This window comes from Anabrus simplex, chromosome 1 (genome assembly GCF_040414725.1).
Source record: "Anabrus simplex isolate iqAnaSimp1 chromosome 1, ASM4041472v1, whole genome shotgun sequence".
In the NCBI taxonomy this organism is placed as follows: Eukaryota; Metazoa; Arthropoda; class Insecta; order Orthoptera; family Tettigoniidae; genus Anabrus; species Anabrus simplex.
In genome coordinates this window covers 970,697,613-970,721,690 of record NC_090265.1, presented here as the reverse complement: position 1 = coordinate 970,721,690, position 24,078 = coordinate 970,697,613, and the positions used below count along the sequence as shown (strand labels likewise).

Below are 24,078 nucleotides of genomic sequence, written 5' to 3'. Positions count from 1 at the left end.
GGGGACTGTGCAGGTCAATCCATTCGATGGATGTGTCTGGAGACACCACAACACTGTCCTAAGATGATGAGGTCTTGCACTGTCATCTGCTAGGCTGAAATGATCTCCGAATGCAGTTCAGGATGGCCACACAAATGGTTGTAGCATCCCTTGAATGTATCTGGGGCCATTCAGTGCTCCCTGCACTGCATGCGAATGAGAGGGGTCCGCCGTCCCAGCATTATTCCTGCCCAGAACATAACTTCCGCCAGCATATGGATGGACTTCCTGGTCATGCCTATATTGATGACGTTGTCCAGAGGTTCTCCATATTCTTGTACGTCGGTGTCAGGTCTCAAACCAATCCTAGTCTCATCGGTAAACATTACATTAACCCATTCTGCAATGGTCCAGTGTTGATAAGCAAGAACCCAATTGTTTCGATACGCTCGGTTCCGTTGGTTCAGTGGAAAGCTTCTCATTGCCCTTCTGGCCTGAAGACGAACCTCATGCAGTCTTCTGCGCACTGTTTGGTCTGCGAAACAAACCCCTGTTACTCTGGAGAGGTCATTCCTGGCAGTTGATGTTGGACGTCAGCCAGCCGACACTTGGAGATAACAATCCCAGGTTGGTGTTGTAACATGCGGAAGGCCAGAACGAGGCCTATCATTCACATTTCCCGTCTTTCTGTACTTTCTCTACAACTTAGACATGCTGCTTTGACATATAACCAATCGGCAACATCTTGCTGGGTACGGCCTGCCGAAAGTAAAGCCACTATCTGAATCCTGTCAAACGTTTGTATTCGTCTACTTGGCATTTCACTGCAAGGATGAACACAGAATGACTATAGCGTTTGGCGATATGGGACAACGCACCATCTGCTACAGGGTAAGTTCACATGTCTAGTATACGAAAAGAAAGCATGTTTGTATTAAAGAGTGTCGAATTTCAGGGTTGTGATAGTCTAATGAATAACGTACCTATGTCCGTGCAGTAATATGATATTGCCACATTTATATTTGATGATGATGATGATGATGATGCTTTTGGTTTAAAGGGGCATAACATCTAGGTCATCAGCCCCTAATGGTACGAAATGTCATGACAATTTAAAAATCCATAATCCTCCACTGACCAGAATTCGAAAACGTGAGGACGAAGAATGAATGGACATGAAGTTAAAGCAATCAGTGGATCCGACCCGCAATGCTCCACATTCCCAGAAACTAGCGTTAAATAATAGTATTACTGACCAAGGGACTGCGTCTAAAGCACAATACTGAATCGATGATGCTTGTAAGCGAAACGGGTCCAAAATCCAGGTCATCGGCCACTCAAAATGGTACTTATCGCTAGGAAAACAGACCATGCTATTTGTCATGTTGCGGTACTAATCAAGAGTAGCGTAGACTCGCGGTATTCCACACATTCTGGTACTAGTCACAGGTAATGAAATTCGCACTTGTAACACAGGCATATGGTGTTTCGCAAACTGAGGCGCTATTTACAGGCAACGCAAACCTATACTGGCAACGCAAACCTATGGCGTTCCTCACATAAGTGGACTAACCAAAGGGACCCGCACTATGCCGTGGTGTTCCTCACATAGTGGGTACTAAGCATAAGCAAGGCAGAACCGTGGTGTCGATAAACCCATGGTGTTGCGCATACACGGGTACTAATCACAGGTAATGTAGAAGCCGCCAACGTACTCTATTGCTACAAATCACAAACCTATTGGGTACCTAACATAGTGGTACTACGCGCAAGTAAAAGCGACCCATGGTGTTTCCCGCGTGTTGGTACTAATCACAAGTACTCTCATGGTTCTAATTTGATCATCCCTTGGTCGCCCCTTTTTGTTGCCTCTTACGACAGGCAGGGGATACCATGGGTGTATTCTTCGTCTGCGTCCCCCACCCACAGGGGGTTGTGTGTTTGGTCCGCGAGAGGTATTTTATTTCCCTCAAGTCCGCCGGCAAGCCGGTTAGGACCCCCCTATCCGCCACCTGGGACGCGCTACGTGGGAGTATCACCTGTCCCCCTGCTACGCACATTTATATTTAAGAAGCTACGCATGGAAACTCAGGATTCAAGATCTGACATGACCGGAGTTGTATAAACGCGGCAAGATTGTACCGCCAGTTGTCGTTAATGCCCACTTTTGATTTGAATGTGATTGAGGCCAGTTGAAAACGCTGAGTATTGGCATATCTGCACTCGTAACCGCCGTGTTATACATACGCGTATCGTCGCCGTGAAGACGACAGAACGGGTCGAGAACTGTCGTACGGTCGGACAACAATAATTCTAATATCGGGGAGAGAACTATTAACTGTGATTCTCTGTTAATACTGCATTTGAGACGGTTTCTTTACCACGTATTGTGTGTTTTAACTGATATTAAATATTTGTGCTTGGCCTAGGCATAACAATGAGTGATGTTATTTTTCAGTGCGCGATGGAAGTGAAAGTGTTCTTAATTTGTGAATGTGTCATCAGGATGGAATAAATATGTGAGGCGTAAGGACACCGCCCAGGACAGATTACAACACGACACCAGGCCCCGGTGGTGTCCGGTTCATCGAAAGCTAAGTCCTTGCTTCATTAGTTAATAATCAGTTATTTTCTTTCAGGATGTTGAATTTTGGTACATATCCTTTAGTGTAGTACATGGGCAGAACATGTAGATCAGAAATATGAAACTGATGTGTCATCGAGTGAAATCAAATTATTTAGGGATGCCAATCTTCATTCAACAACCAAATACTGCGAGATTTCGAATAATTTAATTGTACCTCAGTTCATATAATTTCATCTCTGGAAGTCATTCAGTCAATATATTTAATTTCAATGATGTTACATTGGTGAGAATAAATTAGGATCTTCGAGATGATAATTATACGCCGTAGAATTACTTGATTTTGTAACTGGATTGCAGTGTAGAGCAGGAATTTTATTGCAGCGTAGTGCAGCAGAATTATTGTAAAGTAGTACAGGAATTTTATTACAGGAGGAGCGAAGACTGTGATATCTACGCGATTTGTGTTATGATCTCATTTATTTATTTATTTATTTATTTATTTACTTATTGTGAATCTACGTGTTTATTGTGAATCTACGTTTTATACAGATAGAGAGGAATTATGTTGAGTATAGAATCTTCATATATGAAAATGAGTAGGTCGTTTACAGTAATGAATAAATATATGAAGGCGACAGAATATAGTGATCTTCGATATGAACCATAATAGAAATTAGAAGCTGCGTGTCAGGTTCTGCTCTCGTTATATTTCTTTTAGGTATATTCTACTGAAACCTGACCAGATTCTGTGACCAGCGTCATGATTGTAGTATTATGCATGTGCATGATGATTTATTACAACTATTCGTGACGGAGTGATCCGGAACCGTAGATCCAGAGTGGCTATGCAACTGAAGTGTATTTTGGGAATATATTTTATCCATTCTAGGTAACGAGCCTGCGTCATTTTATTATTATTTCTGTTAGCATGTTGGTGTATAATTCATTTATTACTTTGAGATGATGTCATATTTGCGTGTCATATCTTCAAAATGAGTCATTTCAATTTCACGATATCCATATTTACATTGAACTACGTGATTTGGTAGAGGGAAAATATTTTTCATATTTTAATGAATATCTGGATGTTACTGCCATTGATGTAATATTAATTTGTGTATTTGTTGAAATGGTAACAACCTAAAAGCGAATACTGATACTGACGTGAGGATTTTGCTTTAGAACCGCGGGCGAGTGAAGCCACATGTCACCAATTCACATTTTAAAGTCATATCTTTTAAGTCATTTTTCAAATCATATTTTCAAATTCATATTTTTCAAGTCATAATTTTCAAGCCATGATTTTCAAATGGTATTTCAAGTCATTTTCTTATAATATTTTCAAGTATTACATTTTATATCTCGTTATCATTCATTGATTTAAAGTTAATGGAATACAGCGATAATCCACCCGCTGCACAAGAAAGGTGATCGCTCCGATCCAAATAATTATCGGGGGATATCCTTACTTGATATTACATACAAGATTTTATCCAAGATTATATACACAAGAATCCAAGAACAACTCGACCAAGAACTTGGAGAATATCAGGGAGGATTTCGACCAGGTAGAAGCTGTCCAGATCAAATCATTAGTTTAAAATGGATAATGAAGCACCAAAGAGTTCGAAGTAAGGGTCTGGTCATCACGTTTGTAGATTTTAAAAAAGCATACGACAGTATTCATCGTGACTCATTATTAAAAAGCCTTAAAGAATTTGGCTTACATCAAAAACTTGTTAACCTCATTAATATGACTTTTAAAAATACGAAGGCAAAAGTTAAATTTAGAGGTGAATTATCAGAATCATTCACTATAAGAACTGGACTTCGACAAGGAGACGGACTTTCACCATTGTTATTTAATTGTGCATTGGAGAAGGTTATGCGTGAATGGAACAAGAAATGCCAACCAACTATCAAGATCGGTAGAAATATTAAACTCAACTGCCTTGCTTTTGCGGACGATTTAGCATTACTTGCAAATACAATAGAAGAGGCTAAATTTCAAATTGAACAACTAGAAATTATAGCTAAAAAAATGGGATTACAAATTTCATTTGAAAAAACAGAAATGATGCCAACTTTTAAAGTTGATTTACCAGTTATTCAGCTGAACAGTAATAAAGAGATTAAAATTGTTCAGAAATTCAAATATCTTGGGGAAATAATAACATGGAACGCAAATGAAAAAGAAGCAATAGAACACAGAACAACTAAATTTAAACAAGCACAAAGACTTACCTGGCCAACCTATAAAAAAAATCTCTTTCGATAAACGCTAAGCTGAAACACTATAATTCCATAGTTAAACCAGAGGCAACCTATGCTAGTGAAACTTTATTCAAATTAAATGTAAAATCTACAACAGACAAATTACAGAAAACTGAGAGAAGAATTCTTAGAACAATTATTAATAAAAAACACCAAGTTGATGGACAGTGGAGATTGTTGCCTAACAACATTGTCTATCGTGAATGTGAATCAATATCTACAATGCGTAAAAGAAGAATTTCCTTTTTCTGTCACATATCAAGATTAGCAGACACCAGGATATTGAAACAACTATTCGATTACTTTTTGAAGAATAAAATCAATAATAATTGGTTCAAAGAAGTTCAGGACGATTTGGAAGAATTGGGTATAACTCGGCAACAAATCAAAGACAGAAAAGAGAAGAGGATTTTGAAGAACAAAAGCATAAGTCTCAAACTAAAAGCAGTTGAACGGAAACAATATACTATATCGGACACACAAAGGGCTTCCAGGTCGGAGAGGATGAAAAAGTTCTGGGAGAAGAAGAAGAAGAAATTAACTCAAATGTATTGATTTCAGTGCTCCAATGTGGGCGTAAAATATGTAAATAAATAATAATAAATAATATAAAGAGTTATTGTAAATTCTTCACATGGACTAACTGGTATTACAATTATTTGGGAATTAAATTCAAGATTTAACGGACATTTTATTGTCCTTGTTTCAAGTATGTCATTGTTACAGATCAGTATACCGCCATTATCGCCAACCTCCCTCTTATTGCATTAGCAATGTAATGTAGCGCCTCCACAACAATCCCAAGAAAGTGTGTCAATAAACTAGCCATCCCGTATGTAATCTTATGATGTGATGGGAGACTGGAATGCAGTGGTAGGCTAAGGAAGATAAGGTAGCCTAATACAGTAAGAGAATTCGGACTGGGACAAAGGAACGAAAGAGGAAGTCGGCTGGTTGAATTCTGCACTGATCATAATTTAGTCCTTGCCAATAGGCCTACTTGTTTCAAATACCACAAACAACGAGACCTGGAGACACTGGAAGGTATCAAATGGACTTCATTATGATTAGGCAGAGATTCAGAAACCAGGTGGTGGATTGCAAAATTTTTCCAGGAGCAGACATGGACTCTGACCACAACTTGTTGGTCATGAAATGCCAACTGAAGTTGAAGAAATTGAAGAAAGGATGGAATGCATGGAGATGGGATCTAGACAAGTTGAAAGAAAAGAGTGTGAGGGATTGCTTCAAGGAACATGTTGCACAAGGACTAAATGAAAAGGCTGAAGGAAACACAATAGAGGATGAGTGGATAGTAATGAAAAATGAAGTTAGTAGGGCTGCTGAAAAAATGTTAGGAAGGAAGAAAAGTTCAACAATCAATGGATAACTCAGGGGATACTAGACCTGACTGATGAACGACGAAAATACAAGAATGCTAGAAATGAAGAGGGCAGAAAAGAATACAGGCGACTGAAGAATGAAGTGGATAGAAAGTGCAAGGTAGCTAAGGAAGAATGGCTGAAGGAGAAGTGCAAGGATGTCGAAAATTGTAAGGTCCTAGCAAAGGTAGATGCTGCATACAGGAAAATCAAGGAAATCTTTGGAGAAAGGAAATCTAGGTGTATGAATATTAAGAGCTCAGATGGAAAGCCGATTCTAGGGAAAAAAGACAAAACAGAAAGATGGCAGGAACATATCCAACAGTTGTATCAAGGAAAAGATGTAGACGATTTGGTTCTGGAACAAGAAGAGGGTGTTGATGCTGATGAAATGGGAGACCCAATTTTGAGGCCAGAGTTTGACAGCGCTGTGAGAGACCTAAATAGGAACAAGGTACCTGGAATTGATGACATTCCCTCTGAATTACTGACCGCCTTAAGAAAAACCAGCATGGCAAGGTTATTCCATTTAATGTGTAAGATTATAAGACAGGAGAAGTGCCATCCGATTTTCGGCAGAATGTTGTAATACTTATTCCCAAGAAAGCCGGTGCTGACAAATATGAATACCGCACCATTAGATTAATATCTCCTGCCTGCAAAATTTTAACACGTATTATTTACAGAAGAATTGAAAAACAAGTTGAAGCTGAGTTGGGAGAAGATCAATTTGGCTTCATAAGAAATGTAGGAAGACGTGAAGCAATCCTGACTTTACATCTGATCCTAGAGGATGGAATTAAGAAAGACAAGCCCACGCACATAGCGTTCGTAGATCTAGAAAAAGCATTCGATAAAGTTGATTGGACCAAGCTATTCACGATTCTGAAGGTGATTGGGATCAGATACCGAGAACGAAGAATTATCTACAATCCGTATACAAATCAGGCAGCAGTGATAAGAATCGAGGGCTTTGATAAAGAAGCACCAAACCAGAAAGGAGTGAGGCAAGGTTGCACTTTGTCCCCCCTCCTTTTCAATGTTTACATATAAATCAAAGAGGAATTATGAAAGGGAATCACAAACCAAGGAGAGAAAATCAAGACCTTGACATTTGCCGATGATATTGTTATTTTATGTGAGATTGCAGAAGATCTCGAGAAGCTGCTGAATGGTATGGACGAAGTCTTGGGTAAGGAATACAAAGTGAAAATAAGTAAGTCCAAAACAAAAGTAATGAAGTGCAGTCGAACGAAGGCAGGTGATGCAGGAAATATTAGATTAGGAAATTGAGTCTTAATGGAAGTAGATGAATATTGTTACTTGGGTAGTAAAATAACTAACGACGGCATAAGTAAGGAGGACATAAAATGCAGAATAGCACAAGCAAGGAAGAGTTTTCTTAAGAAAAGAAATTTGCCCACTTCAAACATTGATGTAGGAATTAGAAAGATGTTTCTGAAGACTTTCATCTGGAGCATGGCATTGTATGGAAGTGAAACATTGACGATACCTAGCTCGGATAGAAATATAATAGAGACTTTTGAAATGTGGTGTAACAGAAGACATCTGAAGGTAAGACGGATAGACCGAATCACGAATGAAGAGATACTGAATCGAATCGGTGAGAGGAGATCGAAATGGCTAAATTTGACGAGAAGAAGATATAGAATGATAGGACACATCTTAAGACACCCAGGACTTGTTCAGTTGGTTTTTGAAGGAAGTGTAGGCGGCAAGAACGGTAGGGGTAGACCAAGGTACGAATATGACAAGCAGATTAGAGCAGATGTAGGATGCGACAGTTACGTCGAAACGAAGAGATTGGCACAGGATAGGGTGGCAGGAGTGCTGCATCAAACCAGTCTATGACTGATGACTCAAACAACATAGGGAATCCTTTCATATCCCTTCATTTGTATTAAATTACTGGCATTGTACGAGACGTCTGTCTGTATCAGGTATTATTATTATTATTATTATTATTATTATTATTATTATTATTATTATTATTATTATTATTATTATTATTATTATTCTTTCGAATGGGCCACCAGAGGACCACCTGCCAATTTCAATTCCTTCTTCTTTGTTCTTTCCTTTTCTTCCGGTACGCTTTCATCTGTTCACTATGTTTCTTCTTTCTGTCGTCAGACCACTTTGAACCAGTCTTTTTTACTTTCCTACCTTGGAATCCTTCTATTTTCAATACTTTTTCCCGAAAGCCTTCTCTATTATTTATTTCTTCTGTTGTTATATTGTTTTTTTCTAAATCCTTTCTTACTTCATTGACCCAGCTTGTCGTTGATTTCTTACCCCTAGTTAGTGGGACGTAAAACAAATAACATTATTATTATTATTATTATTATTATTATTATTATTATTATTATTATTATTATTTCTTACCCCACAAATATCTGAAAATCTTACTGGTTAATCTACTATCTTGCATTCGATATAAATGTCCCAAAAACATAAGTCTCCTTTTTCTCATTACATCTGATATATTTTCTATTTTTTTATATATTTCAGCATTACTTCGTAATTTCCAACCTTCTGCTGTGTTTTGTGGGCCTAATATTTTCCCCATGATTCGCCTTTCTAGTATTTCTAGTTTATCTAAATTATAGTTTATTGCCAGACATTCGCTTGCATATAGGCATTCTGGCTTCACTACTGTGTTGTAAAGCCTTATTTTTGCATTTTTGGATAGGCATCTTTTATTGTAGATATCTTTGGTGACACCATAAGCTCTCTCCATTTTATGTACCCTCACCTCTACTGCAGATTTTTCTAAACCATTTTCTTGAATTATTTCCCCTAGATATTTGAATTTTTTTACCCTCTCTATTTGGCCAATATCTGTTTTCAGAAATTTTGGTGCATCCCAAATATTTGTTAAAAATTTTGTTTTTTCTGCAGAAATTCTTAAGCCAGTTCTGCTGGCGATTCTTTCCAAGACATTTACTTGGGTTATAGCAGATGTCACATTTTCAGAAAGTATTGCAAAGTCATCTGCAAATGCAAGACAATTTATTTCGATCCTTTTGTTTCCTCTTCCTAACCTTATCGGTGAAATGTTGAGGTCATTATTATTATTATTATTATTATTATTATTATTATTATTATTATTATTATTATTATTATTAAGTGGTGTTTATCTGTCGTGAGAAGCTACCCTTACGAGATCAGAATCTCATGTCTAGCTGGAGTTATTGTGCTGTATTTACATGGTCATGCGTAAACCTTACATGTATGACTAAGAGTTGTAATTTGGTGACGTCATATATATATTGACAATAATTCAGTTTCAATTATATTTAATAGAAACACAGCGAAACAAATAGTTGTTGAATCCAGAAAGGAATCTTGGGAGATTTTGGTAATAACCTGGAAAGGCTAGGTCAAGCAGCAGAGAAACCTTTCCGGAGAGTAATAAAGAATCTTAGGTAGGGAGGGAAAAAGGAAAAGAACAGTGTTTTGGGTCATTCAGGTGAAATCATACCAGATCCCAGGGAATCACTGGACAAGTGGAGGATATTTTGAAAATCTTCCCAACGTAAAAGGAATTCTTCATGGTGGTGTCGCGAACAACCGAGCTCATGGGGAGGAGGAAAATGATGTTGGTGAAATTACGCTTGAGGTAGCGGAAAGGATGGTAAATAAACTCCGTTGTCATAAAGCAGCAGGAATAGATGAAATTAGACCTGAAATGGTGAAGTATAGTGGGAAGGCAAGAATGAGATGGCTTCATAGAGTAGTAAGATTAGCATCGGGTGTTGGTAAGGTACCTTCAGATTGGATAAAAACAGTAATTGCACCTATCTATAAGCAAGGGAACAGGAAGGATTGCAACAACTATCGAGGTATATCAAGATCTGTGTACCAGGCAAAGTATTCACTGGCGTCTTGGAAGGGAGGGTGCGATTAGTGGTTGGGAGGAAGTTGGATGAAAACCATTGTGGTATCAGACTACAGGGGGGGGGGGGGGCTGTCATGATCAGATTTTCAGTATGCCCCAGGTAACTGAAAAATGCCATGAGAGGAACAGAGAATTGTGTTTATGTTTCGCAGATACGAAAGACAAAGGATATGACAGGGTACCGAGGGAAAATATGTTCACCATACTAGGGGACTATGGGATTAGGGGTAGATTATTAAAATCAATCAAAGGGATTTATGTTGACAATCGGGCTGCAGTGAGAATTTGTGGTAGAATGAGTTCTTGGTTCAGGGTACTTACAAGGGTTAGACAAGGCTGTAATCTTTCACCTTTGTTGTTCGTAGTTTACATGGATCATCTGCTGAAAGGTCTAAAGTGGTAAGGAGGGATTCAACTACGGGGAAATGTAGTAAGCAGTCTGGTCTATGCTGACGACTTGGTCTTAATGGCTGATTGTGTCGAAAGCCTACAGTCTAATATCTTGGAACTTGAAAATAGGTGCAATGAATAGGGTATGAAAATTTGCCTTTCGAAGACTAAACTGATGTCAGGAGGTAAGAAATTCAATAGAATTCAATGTCAGATTGGTGATACAAAACTGGAACAGGCAGATAATTTCAAGTATTTAGGATGTGTGTTCTCCCAGCATGGCAATATAGTAAGTGGGATTGAATTAGGGCGCAGTAAAGCTAATGCAGTGAGCTCGCAGTTGCGATCAACAGTATTCTGTAAGAAGGAAGTCAGTTGCCGGACGAAACTATCTTTACATCGGTGTGTTTTCAGACCAACTTTACTTTTCGGGAATGCAAGCTAAGCGGACTCAGGATATCTTATTCATAAGTTAGAAGTAACAGGCATGAAAATAGCGAGAATGATTGCTGGTACAAACAGGTGGGAACAATGGCAGGATGGTACTCAGAATAAGGAGATAAAGGCTAAGTTAGGAATAAACTCGATGGATGAAGCTGTACGCATAAACCGGCTTCGGTTGTGGGATCATGTGAGGCGAATCGAGGAAGATAGGTTACCTAGGAGAATAATGGACTCTGTAATGGAGGGTAAGAGAAGTATAGGGAGATCAAGACTACGATGGTTAGACTCAGTTTCTAACGATTTAAAGAAAACAGGTATATAACTAAATGATGCTACAGCACTAGTTGCAAATAGAGGATTGGGGCGACGTTTAGTAAATTCAGAGGCTTGCAGACTGAACGCTGAAAGGCATAATGGTCTATAATGATGTATGTTATGTATGTATGTATGTATGTATGTATGTATGTATGTATGTATGTATGTATGTATGTATGTATGTATGTATGTATGTATGTATGTATGTATGTATACATATTTATTATGATGGTAACCAGGTCTGCTAGGATGCCGCCGTATGATTGTCAGATTGGTGATAATTTCAAGTATTCAAGTATTTCTGGTTGCTCATGATAACTATTAGTGTGACATTATTTGAGGCATTCACCACCCTCATTCATTGGTATCCACTCTTTGGGATATCCGGCGCTTAACGTAACCATCAGACACCAACGATGTCACAGTATTTTATTAAAGTAAGGAAAATGTAATGCGTCTAAATTAGATCCTCCACAACAAATGTGGAAGATGAGTGCCCTTCGTTACTTACAACCTGGTTCCTATTCTTTAAATATAATATCAGTAAGTTATGTACTGCAGTTGAAAAATATGAGGAAATGATGGGAACTCTTCAGTCATTACAAGAATATATAAAATCTAGTACACACGTTATGTCTTATCCCAGCACCACATTACACGATAACTTCATCAAACTGCAAGTACCTGCTCTTGCCCAGTTCTCCGTCCACACTTCATGAGCTTAATCAAGCGATCATTTTATACGCATGGATGTATACGCTATTACAAAGTCTTAGGATCAGAATTTCAATGAAATATTTTTTCGATGGCCACTCACTGTAAACGTACAACCTATTCTATTCATGTCTGGTTTATCGTATTCTGTAACCGAGTGAGTGCCCGCGTGGTTTGGTGTACGTAGCCGTCAGCCTACATTCGGGAGATAGTGGGTCCGAATCCCACTGTAGGCAGCCCTGAATATGGTTACCGTGGTTTCTCATTTTAAACCAGGCAAATGCTGGCTGTGTACGGTACGTTAATTAGAGCCACGTGCGACGTAAAGCAAATTCTAAAAATAAAAATGGAAAAGTACCGGTACTGTTTTGAGAATACTGTAATCAGCATATGGTACGTGCTAATTACACATATTTTAATATTGCTATCACATTTTAAGTTACTTCAGTGTATTACTACTGTGTATGACTTAATCAAATCTCGTCATTCTGGATCTCATTGACGCCACTCATAGAGCCAACTGTGTGCGTTCTTTCTGCTAATGGAGTAGAGCTGGGCAATTGAACTTACACTCCGTTCAGTCACTCTCCCAGCTAAAATGAGATCATAAGTTTAAGAGAAGTAAACAAGCATTCGGGTAACATGCAACTATCTGGAAAATACCTTAATACCTTGAGAAGTTAGCTATGATAGTCGCAAAGAATCTATAAGTTGCAAATGTTATTGTCTGCCAGGTACAAGCGCCATACGCTCACATTATGATTAAAATGCAAGAATATCAGACCATCGTAACAAAGTACCATATCTGAAGTAGAAAATCCATTAGGGACTGAAGGCTGAAAGATCGTAGCAGGGAGTGTGGTGCGGCAGCGTTCTAATCAGGAAACTCTCAGTGTTCCTGCTTCCGGCCTCCCCTTCTACCCCCCCCCCCTCCCTCGAACCTTCCTCCCTCACATCCTGCCTGCCACTCGCTCGCGCCCGCCAAACAAGGCAACAGCCTCAATGAACTCGTACTCACGCTGTGCCCACCTCTCGATTTAATGACCTTCGGCCTACGACACCACACGACATCTCGGTAAAACTGACTTCAAATGCATTCGTTGATACTAACAGCATTAAACACCCAAGGAGACGAAAGTGTATTCAACATCAGATTGTTGGTATTATCTCAGAGTGCTTGAAAGAACGACAGCCACGCCCATGCTAGAGAAACGAAAAATTCGCCTATTATGATGTCTCCCTGAAGCTGCCATCTCGAGATGATAAAAGACATGCAAGGAAGGGCGTGGGTTGCATCACTGCCAGATTGTCGAGACATTTAGAAACAAAACTTCCACAATTGGAGTTCACAAAGCCAACAACAGAAACGTGTACCAGATTAACTCAAGAGACAAAGCTGGATGGACATAGAGCTAACCAATACGGCGTCGAACTTACGAATAACGGACCTTCCACGGTCCTTCATGGTCTATACGGAAAAGACGATTTAGCTTTAAAAATATAATACTGGTTGGTAGAGGCGGGAGTGTTCGAGAATTCGATTCCTTAAGTTTTCGATACGAGTCCAGAAAAAAGTACTCGAATACTTTTGTAGGAGGTATTTTCATTTCAGTTCTCAGCCACCGTTACTGCAAAATTTTCGAGACAAGAACAAAACAAAAAAGGAGTTCTAGGGAGATGATACAGATTCTGCAGTCAAACCAAGAGTATATTTACAGATAAAATCTGAATTATTACTCTCTTGTTACACTAACGAATCACGAGGTAGATTCCTTACATTAATCGAGTTTTTGTTCCCTAATTTAAAAGTAATGAGTACAACTGAAACAAGAGCTCCCAACACGATAGCGAAATCCTTTCGAATGTTTATCTTCTCTTATATGGTTCAATTTTTTAAAGTCATATCCCGAATAGGCTATTACTTTACTACGAGCAAAGATATTACATTTATATGAAAAGTTTTATATTTGCCATACAACTACTAACAAGTATTAATATTACACCATGGGATAACAGCTGGAACGTTATTGTAAGTGATCATATACTGCATATAATTATATTCCTTATGAAATATAAACTAATGTTTCGGTTCTTCTTTGAAAAAGAGAGTGATGTTAAATAGTGCCCATAGGAAACTATCACTATAACTTTATACATAAACAAATGGAAGAATAACCACTGAATTCCTCTCCAAGAACTTTCAAGTTCCTTTGTGTGAGTGAACTATTCGATGACTATTTAGGTGAGGCTAGAATCATTATCCGAGTTATAACGATTTTATTTTAGCATCCGAAAACATAGTTTCGAATACAACTTTTGATTCTTAAAAGTTCCCGAATGCTCTATATTAAACTCTAGGAAGTCTACCCGCCACTACTTGTTAATATTTGATACTGTCAACATATAAGCATTTTCTTGGCTCTCGAGGGTTTTCCTATAACTCTTTACCACACGATGGAGCGCCTTAAGGCTGTAGTCAATCTCCGGGTAACAATTCAATGCACAAACAGCACATCTAACAACTTTCCAAAAACAATATCTGGCTGTACCATGTATTACGTGGCAACGCCTGAAGAATGCTTCTTTTATTTCTGTTTGTTTTACGGCGCACCGACACACCAAGTCTTATGGTGATGAAGGGCTAGGGCTGGAAAAGAAGCGACCGTGGCCTTAATTAAGGTACAGCCCCAGTATTTGCCCGGCGTGAAAATGGGAAACCACGGAAATCCATATTCAGGACTGCCGACAGTAGGGTTCGAAACCACCATCTCCCGCGTGCAACCTCACAGCTACGTAGTAAGAGTGCTTCTAAGAGAAATACTATTAAACATATTGTTTCATGAAGTTAAAAAACCATAAGCTGAAACGAAATTTGTATACTCTATGAGTTGAATAATACTTGGGCTTCCTTTTGTACAATCCAACCCTAAGAAGTGAGTGAGTGAATGCATTACACTAGCCTGCCTCAGAACTGTATATGTTTTTAGGTCACTGACACCACCCCAGATCAAGAACAATGACCAGAATATTTCTAGCACGCATCGACTGTTTGGTTATGAGTTTTATATTTATGGGATATTATTATTGAGACAATTAAATATTAATAGGAATGATATAAACATTTTCATTTATATATTCCCCTCTCCCTCTGAAACAAAATTAAAGGAAGGAATATTGAATGGTCCTAATATCAGAGAGCTCATGTAAGATCTATCCATGTCAGCGCGACGAAAAGCAAATTGTAAAAGGAAAGAATAACAACAATAACGTTACTGGTTTTATATTTCACTAACTACTTTTACAGTTTTCGGAATCGCCGAGGTGCCGGAATTTAGTCCCGCAGGAGTTCTTTTACGTGCCAATAAATCTACCGACACAAGGATGACGTGTTTGAGCACCTTCAAATACCACCGGACTGAGCCAGGATCGAACCTGCCAAGTTGGGGTCAGAAGGCCAGCGTCTCAACCGTCAGAGCCGCTCAGCCCGGCTAAAAGAAGAGAAAGCAGCATGGACAGATTTTACAGAGGTCATAACATAATTTCTTGGTAACAAGTCTCCAGATTACAAATGTGGAAAAATACTACATGGATTCAAGGTGGTGGTGGTGTTATAAGTCTGAAAGTTCATGTTTTACACGCACAGCTTGGTTATTCCCTGAGAATCTGGATTCCTTAAGTGAAGAACAGGGTGAAATGTTCCATAATGATTTAAAGGATGTTGATAAAAGATATGACGCGATGGAACATCAGCATGCTTGCCGGATGCTCAAGAGAGTCAGCCCAGAGACTATACATAGATGGAAAGGTAGTAAGAGAACATCCGCGAATAAACAAGCAGGTGATGACAATAACGTCTGAAAGTTCCCACATTGCGCAGTTGCAAGGACAATGAAAATACCGTGACAATAATATAATTGTTTTACACCGGAAACAGTGACAAAATTAACCAGTTTATAAGATTGTACACATTTGAGAAATAATAATACCGGTATAATCAACGAAGATTGGTCGGAGCAGGGTTCAGGGCTCGCGCACATCCCTCTCAACAGCATCCCAGATGTGCTCAATGGGATTGAGATCGCGGCTCCTCGGGGGCAAGGCAATTATCGTCACATACGTGGAGTACTCATCAAGCCAGTCAGCCATAATTCGGGACGGTGCTGGTAACGAACAAAGGGGTGAATGTTATCTGCCAGCAGATTCCTGTAACGTTCGTCGGTGAGGGACGTTGTCAGATGTACTAGGGGTCCCACTTCATTCCAAGTGAACAGTCCACATACGAGAACACCACCACCACCACCACCACCACTGTACCCTTCTGGCAAGAGGAATCCATTGCCTCATGTGGTTTACAATGCACTCTTACCCGGCCATCGGCATGTACCAACGAACTTTTTTCATACTTCAAGCGTCCAATAGCGACGTTCGTTTGCCCGTGCCAGTCGTTGTCTTGTGACGGCTGTTGAGAAGAGGGAACATTGTGGGACGCTTGATTCTGTACCCCACAGTAGTTAGGAGATGGTTCTGGATGGCATGGCTATTCACACGTCGTTGTTGTCCAGCACTGAATTGACGGATGATCTGCTGCAGTGTGGCCCGTCTATCCGCTCTTACGATACCAGTTTACCGACGGCTATTCCTGTCATCAACGCGTCGTACACCACGATAGTTGACCCTGGCGGCGGTGGTTTTGCTGTCCACGTATTCATCGTACATTCTTGATACGGTAGGCCTTGGTAAGCCCAATGCCTGCACGATTTCAGAAATGGAGTGACCACTACGTCTGCCGCCGACAATGTGGCAACGATCAAATAAGCTGAGGTTTCGTGTCTTATCCATCCTGTAGTCAACTGTTACTCATACATCCGTGTGAGGTTTCCCTATGGTTAGTGTTTTCACAATAACAATAACACGAATTTTGGTTTACAGCGATTGTTCAACTTGCCCTTTCTACTCTGTAACGATGTGTTAATCTGGGTTCTTGGCTGGTAGATGAAACCCCTACAATTTTAATTCCAATTAATGAATAGCCTGCTTATGGCCGATTTGTTTTCCAGTATCAGTCTCATAACAGCTGCCTAGCCGGGGATATAAAGGCATCCTCAGTTCAACCGGAAGGACGACGGTTCGACTCCTCGTCAGGAAGTCGAAAAATTTAGAAATATATATTTCGACTTCGGGAGAGGCATATGTCTGTGAGGTTCACTCAGCCTACATCAGAAATACGTATAAGGTTAATTCCTGGGGGCAACGGCGGTCGGGCATAGCCGAGCTAACCACTCAACTTACATACTGCCGCGGTTACGGTCTGTACGGAGATAGCTTTACTTTGCTTTGCTTTACCAGCCGCATGGTGTAGGCCATGGGTAGCCTACCTGCTTCTTACACTGAGTCTCTGGATTCGATTTTCGACTCGTCCAATCCAAATATTCTACGCCTGGACTGAGGGCTGGAACGGGATTCATTCAACCACGTGAGGTCAACAGAGGAGCTGTCTAATATGAGATATAGCCACCAGCTCACGAATGTCAACCTATATGGCTGATAAAGTTGTCGCGCTAACCATAAGCCACTCAAATATCCGCGGGCAGCAGCCCATGAGTAATGTTGTATATCATTTCCAATACTATTCAAACCATTTCAACTGTAATATGTTCTTCTGAAACGCTTTTTGTGAAACGAATTTCTAGAAATTGGACCTCAATCTCACGATCCTTCTGTCAACCCTTTTGAAGACAAGCACAGATTCGCAAGTCATTTAGAACTATATTTACCCTACCGTAACAATAACAAGTAAGATACTCAAGCACCTGCCATTTTAACGCCTCTTATCAACCTCGGTCTGATTCTGCTTCAGAATTTATCTTCCAACGTACACAATCCATCATCCCAACCTTAACTAGCGCCCATACTTTGCAATCAATGTTGTCGTGATGTTCAAAAGTTTCTAAGTCCGCCACTATTCATCAACGTTCCTCACTATGAATTTATTTTATATTGAATTTATTTCGACTGTAATTGTGTGCTCCAATGCTTTTTGTGACGAACTTAGTTGATTTGACTGTTTCGTCATTCGAATGTGATACAGAGAATTTATAATCGAACGTTTACTCGGGTAAAAAGTATACATCAATGCTCTCAAAGAAGTCCCCTGCAACGCTGAACGTTGAACTTCCGTCAGTGCATGCGGTAATTACCGCGATGCGATTTTGCGCAATTGCAGCTCTGTACGCAATATCCTGTGAATGGTGCGTTTCTCGATGCCACTTGCCCTCTCTAAGTCCAGTAGCGTCCATCGTCCGTCTTCCTGCAGGAGCTGCTGCTGGTGGTGGTGGTGGTGCTGGTTGTGGTGATTTTTGTCTTAAGACGAAGTACAACTAGGTAATCATCCTCTATGAACAAATTAGTGGAAACAAATTTAAAATAAAACAAAACATTATTGAATTAGGCCGAAAAATGACTAACGAATCAAAAGGGAACGTGCATTCCCTGAGTAACAGTACACTTGTAATTTAAATACCCTTGAATAATCCACTGTCTCACATAAAGCGGAGGACGAGATCAGCAGTAGTCGCGTCGTCGGCTAGTATGCGTTCGAGTGTTTCCTGCAGGCCGAGGATCCGTCTTAGGCCAGAGAGATCGGCGCACTCTGTGAGGATGTAGGCCACGGTGAAGTCGGCACCACAAGAACACACTGGGGAGTCTTCCCTCTTTAGGAGAGAAGAGTGCGTAGATCGTAAATGACCTATACTCAACCTACACAATACTATGGTTTCTCTCCGTGAAGGCTGGAAAGAGGACCGCCACACGGTGGTTGTCTTCTTAATTGCTCTCAGCTTGTTGAGAGTTCGGATAGCTAGCCACTCCGATTCCCAGGACGCCAATATGGTTCGACGTAGCTGAGAACAAATATATTTTGCAGGTATAAAATAGGTCTTGCAGGTAAAAGTACCGCTTCCTTTGCGCCTCATCCGCAAGTTCGTTTCCCGCAATCCCAACGTGGCTTGGAAACCACGCGAAAGTAATTCTGGTGCCAGCATCACTTAACCTGGCTAGAAGGTCATGAATCTGCTGTACCAGTGCGTGTTGCGAGAAACAGGTTTCAATGGACTGCAGAGAGCATAACGAGTCAGTACACATAAGAAAGTGACTTCTTTCGTCACACAGTGCAAACTGCAGAGCTTCTAAGATGGCATAAAGCTCCGCAGTATAACACGCTACATACACTAGGAAGCGAGATCTTCGTGCTCGTATCATCGGTGACAAAAGAGCAACCAACTTTATCTCCGATTTTAGAATCATCCGTGAAGATATGTCTCGCGACCAGATATTGGTGAACGAAGACCTGGAAATACCTCACATAAACGGAGGAATCCTCTTCACCTTGGGTCCACGGAGTAGATCTAGACGTATATCCGGTCGCGGAACTAACCATGGAGGTACCACGCTAAAAGTTTGTCCAAGACAACCACCAATATCTATATTTAAATCACGACACAAGCTATCAATTCGAAACTCAACCGACCGTGTGGCATTCGGCCGGTCTTGGTACCTCTGGTGGTATTGGGTACTAAATATGCATTGGTAGCTTGGATGTAGCGGCATTTCACGAATTTTGGCATCGTACACGAGGAGTAACTGCTGCCTCCTTATTCGTAAAGATGGAACTCCCGCTTCAGCGAGTAGGCTGGGAATGGGGCTTGGAAAGCTCTCGTTGCCAGCCTTACTCCACTATGGTGATTACTGTCTAAAAGGCTGAGCATAGTGTCTGATGCTGAGCCATAAGCCGCACTTCCATAGTCAATTCAGGAGAGGACCCTTGCCGTGTAAAAACGTAGCAGCACCGCGCGGTCAGCCCTCCACGAAGTGCCGCTGAGAAACTTAAGCATTTTTCGTCTCTTCATGCAGGCAATCTTCAACTGACGGCTGCCACGTTAGTCTCTTTATCAAAATGGAGACCCAGGAATCTGCAGGTGTCTACCACTGGTAAGACACTGTTTCGCAAGCGGAGCCCTAGTTCATGGTGCACAAGCCGACGTCGACAGAGGTTTGCAACTGAGGTTTTCGCCGCTGCAAATCGAAAACCATGTTGCAGGGCCCATCTGTCGACTCGGTTAATAGTTTGCTGTAGCTGTCTCTCAGCAACTGCCACCCTTCCGGAGCTGTAATGTAGATTTAAATCGTCTACATACAGCGAAGGAATGACCGCGGGCAACTATGTGGTTGATGGCGACTGCGAACAGCGTGACACTCAGTACCGATCCCTGAGGTACTCCATTTTCCTGTACATAATATTGAGAAAAAGCATTCCCTACTGGGACTCGAAAGACCCGGGAGATGAAGTTCTCAGTAAACGCTGGCAAATTGCCACGAATTCCCCACTGGTGTAGTGTGGAGAAAATTCTATATCGCCAGGTAATATCGTAAGCTTTTTCCAGGCCAAAAAACACGGCGACTAGGTGTTCCTTCCGGAGAAAGGTCTCCAGAATGGCGCTGCTCTCCAGTCTGACCAGATGATCAGTGGTAGACCGATGAGAGCGAAAACCACACTGGTAGTTAGATAAGAGACCTTCCTTTTCCATGGCCCAAACAAGATGCCGGTTAACCATCCTTTCAAATAGCTCACAAAGGCCATTTGTAAGGCATATTGGCCTACAACTGTCCAGAAGTTTTGGATCTTTACCCGGCTTGGGAATTGGTATCACAATTTCTTCACGCCATTGAGATGGAAACTCACCCTCACCCCATATTCTGTTGAATAGGGTGACGATATCCTTGATATATCTGTCACTCAAATGCTCAGGAGCTCCTCGCTGATAACACGTGCCACGTCGGTCCACACACTGACAGGTCATCCCGAGCGTTGCTGATTACCGGTTGCCACACCTCCTTACTGAAACTTTCCTACCCACCATGCTACTGTACGGTATGGGAGGGCATTATTCCCACGGAATTCCACTCAGTGTGACATTCTATCGCATTTCACCTCCCGGAGAACGGCTATTTTGATGTATGCGCGCTGCTCAACATGGGTTACTTCTATCTCGCACGACGCTCACCACACAAATGATTTCACAGCGCTCTCAGTGCTACTGCGAGCAATGATCGAGCCATCTGTTGTTATGAATACACACTATGTCCGCCTAGCTTCCACGCGACAAATAGCAGTTTGTGATCCGCTCACATATCTGCAAGAAAAAAATAGTTGCAATGACGTTAGCCCCAACCCTCGTAATTTTCGTACACAAATATTTGACCCTCACTGCAAACATTATTTATGCATTCTTCGTCTTGCATTCATTTTGATTTTACCTTCTATCGCATTAGCAAAGCGGTATGGTTTATTTAGTTCTCTTGTAGCAGCATCTGAAATGAAAAGTCACGTACCCGTGGTTTTCATACGACCCCACAGGTAGTAGTCTAGCGGTGTCAAGTCGGGTGAACGTGCAGACCAAGCAAATCTTTGGTGCAGATGAACTATTGTACGTACAGCTTACAGCTGTGTACGCAGTAAGGAATTACCGCTGTATTCTAGTATGAACGAAAATCACAAGTACAACAGCAAGCACAACACGTCTCCGTGCGGACCACACACTTAACTGAATGGCATGGAATGTCAAAAAAACTGTACGGGTATGGGGCATAACGTGATCGTTCAATGACATACGTACCCTAGTCAGTGGCGCCGAAAATGCGGGAGATTTGAACGTGTGCTGTGGTGGTTTTTTACTGGTAGCGGGAAGACGGTACGTTTCCGGACAGAAGTTTCTATGCTAAACTTAACCATCTTGGTCCCCACTGCAAGCCCTCGAAGTCTGTAATGGGAATATAGAAACACCCTGTAGAGGCAACACAGGGGTCTCGTAAATCAAGTTTTCATACGACCCCACAGGTAGTCAGTCTAGCGGTGTCAAGTCGGGTGAACGTGCAGGCCAAGTAATCGGACCACTACGACCTATCCACTATTGCGAAATATCAGGTACAGTACCATATGCGTACTCCCAAGACATTTTCGGAGTAATAATATAATTAAACACCCTTAGAAATACTTAGAAAATCTAAATTACTCTTTCTGATCAGCAGAAAATTTCGAATATGTTTTCAAAAGAGCAAATATCACACTTCAGCTATCAGACTAGAAACATAAATTAACACTAAAGTGAACCAAAAAGAAATAACATACCAGAAACTCTTCCATGTACTAAAGCCAGCCGCTTTGAGAGGCAAACTTACAGCCAAGCCTTCTGGAAAATTTTGTATTCCAATTCCAATGGCCAAGTTCCTGAAAAAATGGAAAATATATTATTCAGATTCTCTGACTATCAATACCGTCCACATATACCAAGTACAGAGACATATACCAAGAAAATTATACAGACCAGCATGCTGGTAGTGGTGGTGACTATTGTTTTAAGGGGAATTGCAATTATGCAAGTAAACTAATGATTATATACGGTTGAAATCTAAGCAATATGCATTTACGTACATTATACTTATGTTCTTCTCTCTCTGTCTGTCTGTCGCTCTCACACACATACATCTATACACATAAAATAAGTTTTATCTGTACATTGCTCAGAGTTAACAAGGAATAGCATTTCTGTATAGGGCGTGTCCACACTAATAAAGGAAATACACTTTTTAATTTTCCGCCATCTCTGTCTGTTTGCCTATCTGTCTGTCTGTCTGTCTATCACACTGTATGTATGTATGTATATATGTATGTATGTATGTATGTATGTATGGCGCGCATCACAAACAAATAACTGAAGAGAATTGAATGAAAATCGGTATGTGAAGTCGGGGAATAAGGAACTACGATCTAGGGTGTAAATTATTTTTATTCACGCTAAGAGAAATGGTAGTTTAGGGGAAGGTTTAAAATTCAATTACCAAAAATCTATGTTTTCAGTGGTTCCATCGATAAAAGATACATAACTAAAGTTATAAAGGATTGAATTTCTGATAATTTATGTCTAATACATTTTTTTCCGCACCAGCTATGATAACAGAGATATTAATGAATTTTGATTTTTGTTGGTAAGTCCACATCAATAAATGCTGAGCCACGAGAAAATGGATGAACAGAATTGAATGAAAATCGCTATGTGAAGTCGGGGAATAAAGCGCTGCAATCTAGTCTATAAATAACTTTATTCGCCCTGGATAAAATGGTAGTTTAGGGCAAGGCACCTACAATTATTTTTTAAATATTTATTAAGCAACTTAATGAAATCGTATTCACAACGTGGACACGACTTCATCTAGAATTCTGTATACAGAATTCTGTATAGCGAAGCACGGATACACCAGCTAGTATAGATATGAACAGCTTATTTCAGAAAGAGACCTGAATCACTCCTCGATAGTTTTGAGAAAAATACCCAAAAAACATACTAATATGTTTAATTTTGAGTTATACAAGTTATCCTTGTGTCATACTGTTTACCTGTATTAAATGCATGATTTACACTTCTCTAAACAAGAGTTATGCCAGTTTACTTCCAGGAAATAATTGTTAAAAATTGCCGAAAGAAGTCCCTTTCTGAAAAAAAAATCAAGAACTGAAAATATGCACGTTGTTTATTTTATTAAATTTTAACTTTTATACTCAAAACAGAATGGAATACATGAATCACATTTGAAAATGTATTTCAATACACAATTTTCGCCTGCAATACATAAATAACTGTCAAGACTACTACAATAACCAGCAAATTGTTACGTCAGTAAAAGTAACTTCAAATTGTAGCACTTGTTTGATATGATTTAATCACAATCTGTAGGCAGTAGCATTATTTCATCATACAAATTCTGAATTCATATGGAACGTACTTCATTTCCTTCTTTAAATCCACAGCCTTCCTGACTGGGTATGCACGAATACTGGGCATGCACACACTATAGTCATTTCCCTTCAACAATAGGAATGTGTTGTAGTAATAACCCTGATTGTCTCCTGAGCACACTGTATGAATGTATTCTGATGCCAAGATGGTAGCTTTCCTTTCAGATAAACTGATCTGTTCCCTCTCCTTGTGTGGGCGTTCTGCTTTTTCAATTGAGAAGAC

General features: G+C 40.3%; 1 protein-coding gene across 1 annotated transcript in view; it reads right to left on the bottom strand.

The window, feature by feature from the left end:
- Zip48C (Zinc/iron regulated transporter-related protein 48C) overlaps positions 1-24,078 on the bottom strand; it is a 348,533-nt gene that overhangs the window by 58,294 nt on the left and 266,161 nt on the right. Inside the window, exon 6 of the mRNA XM_067136812.2 lies at positions 22,191-22,289. Within this exon, the coding sequence (XP_066992913.1) occupies positions 22,191-22,289 (99 nt within the window). The remainder of the gene's footprint in view (positions 1-22,190; positions 22,290-24,078) is intronic.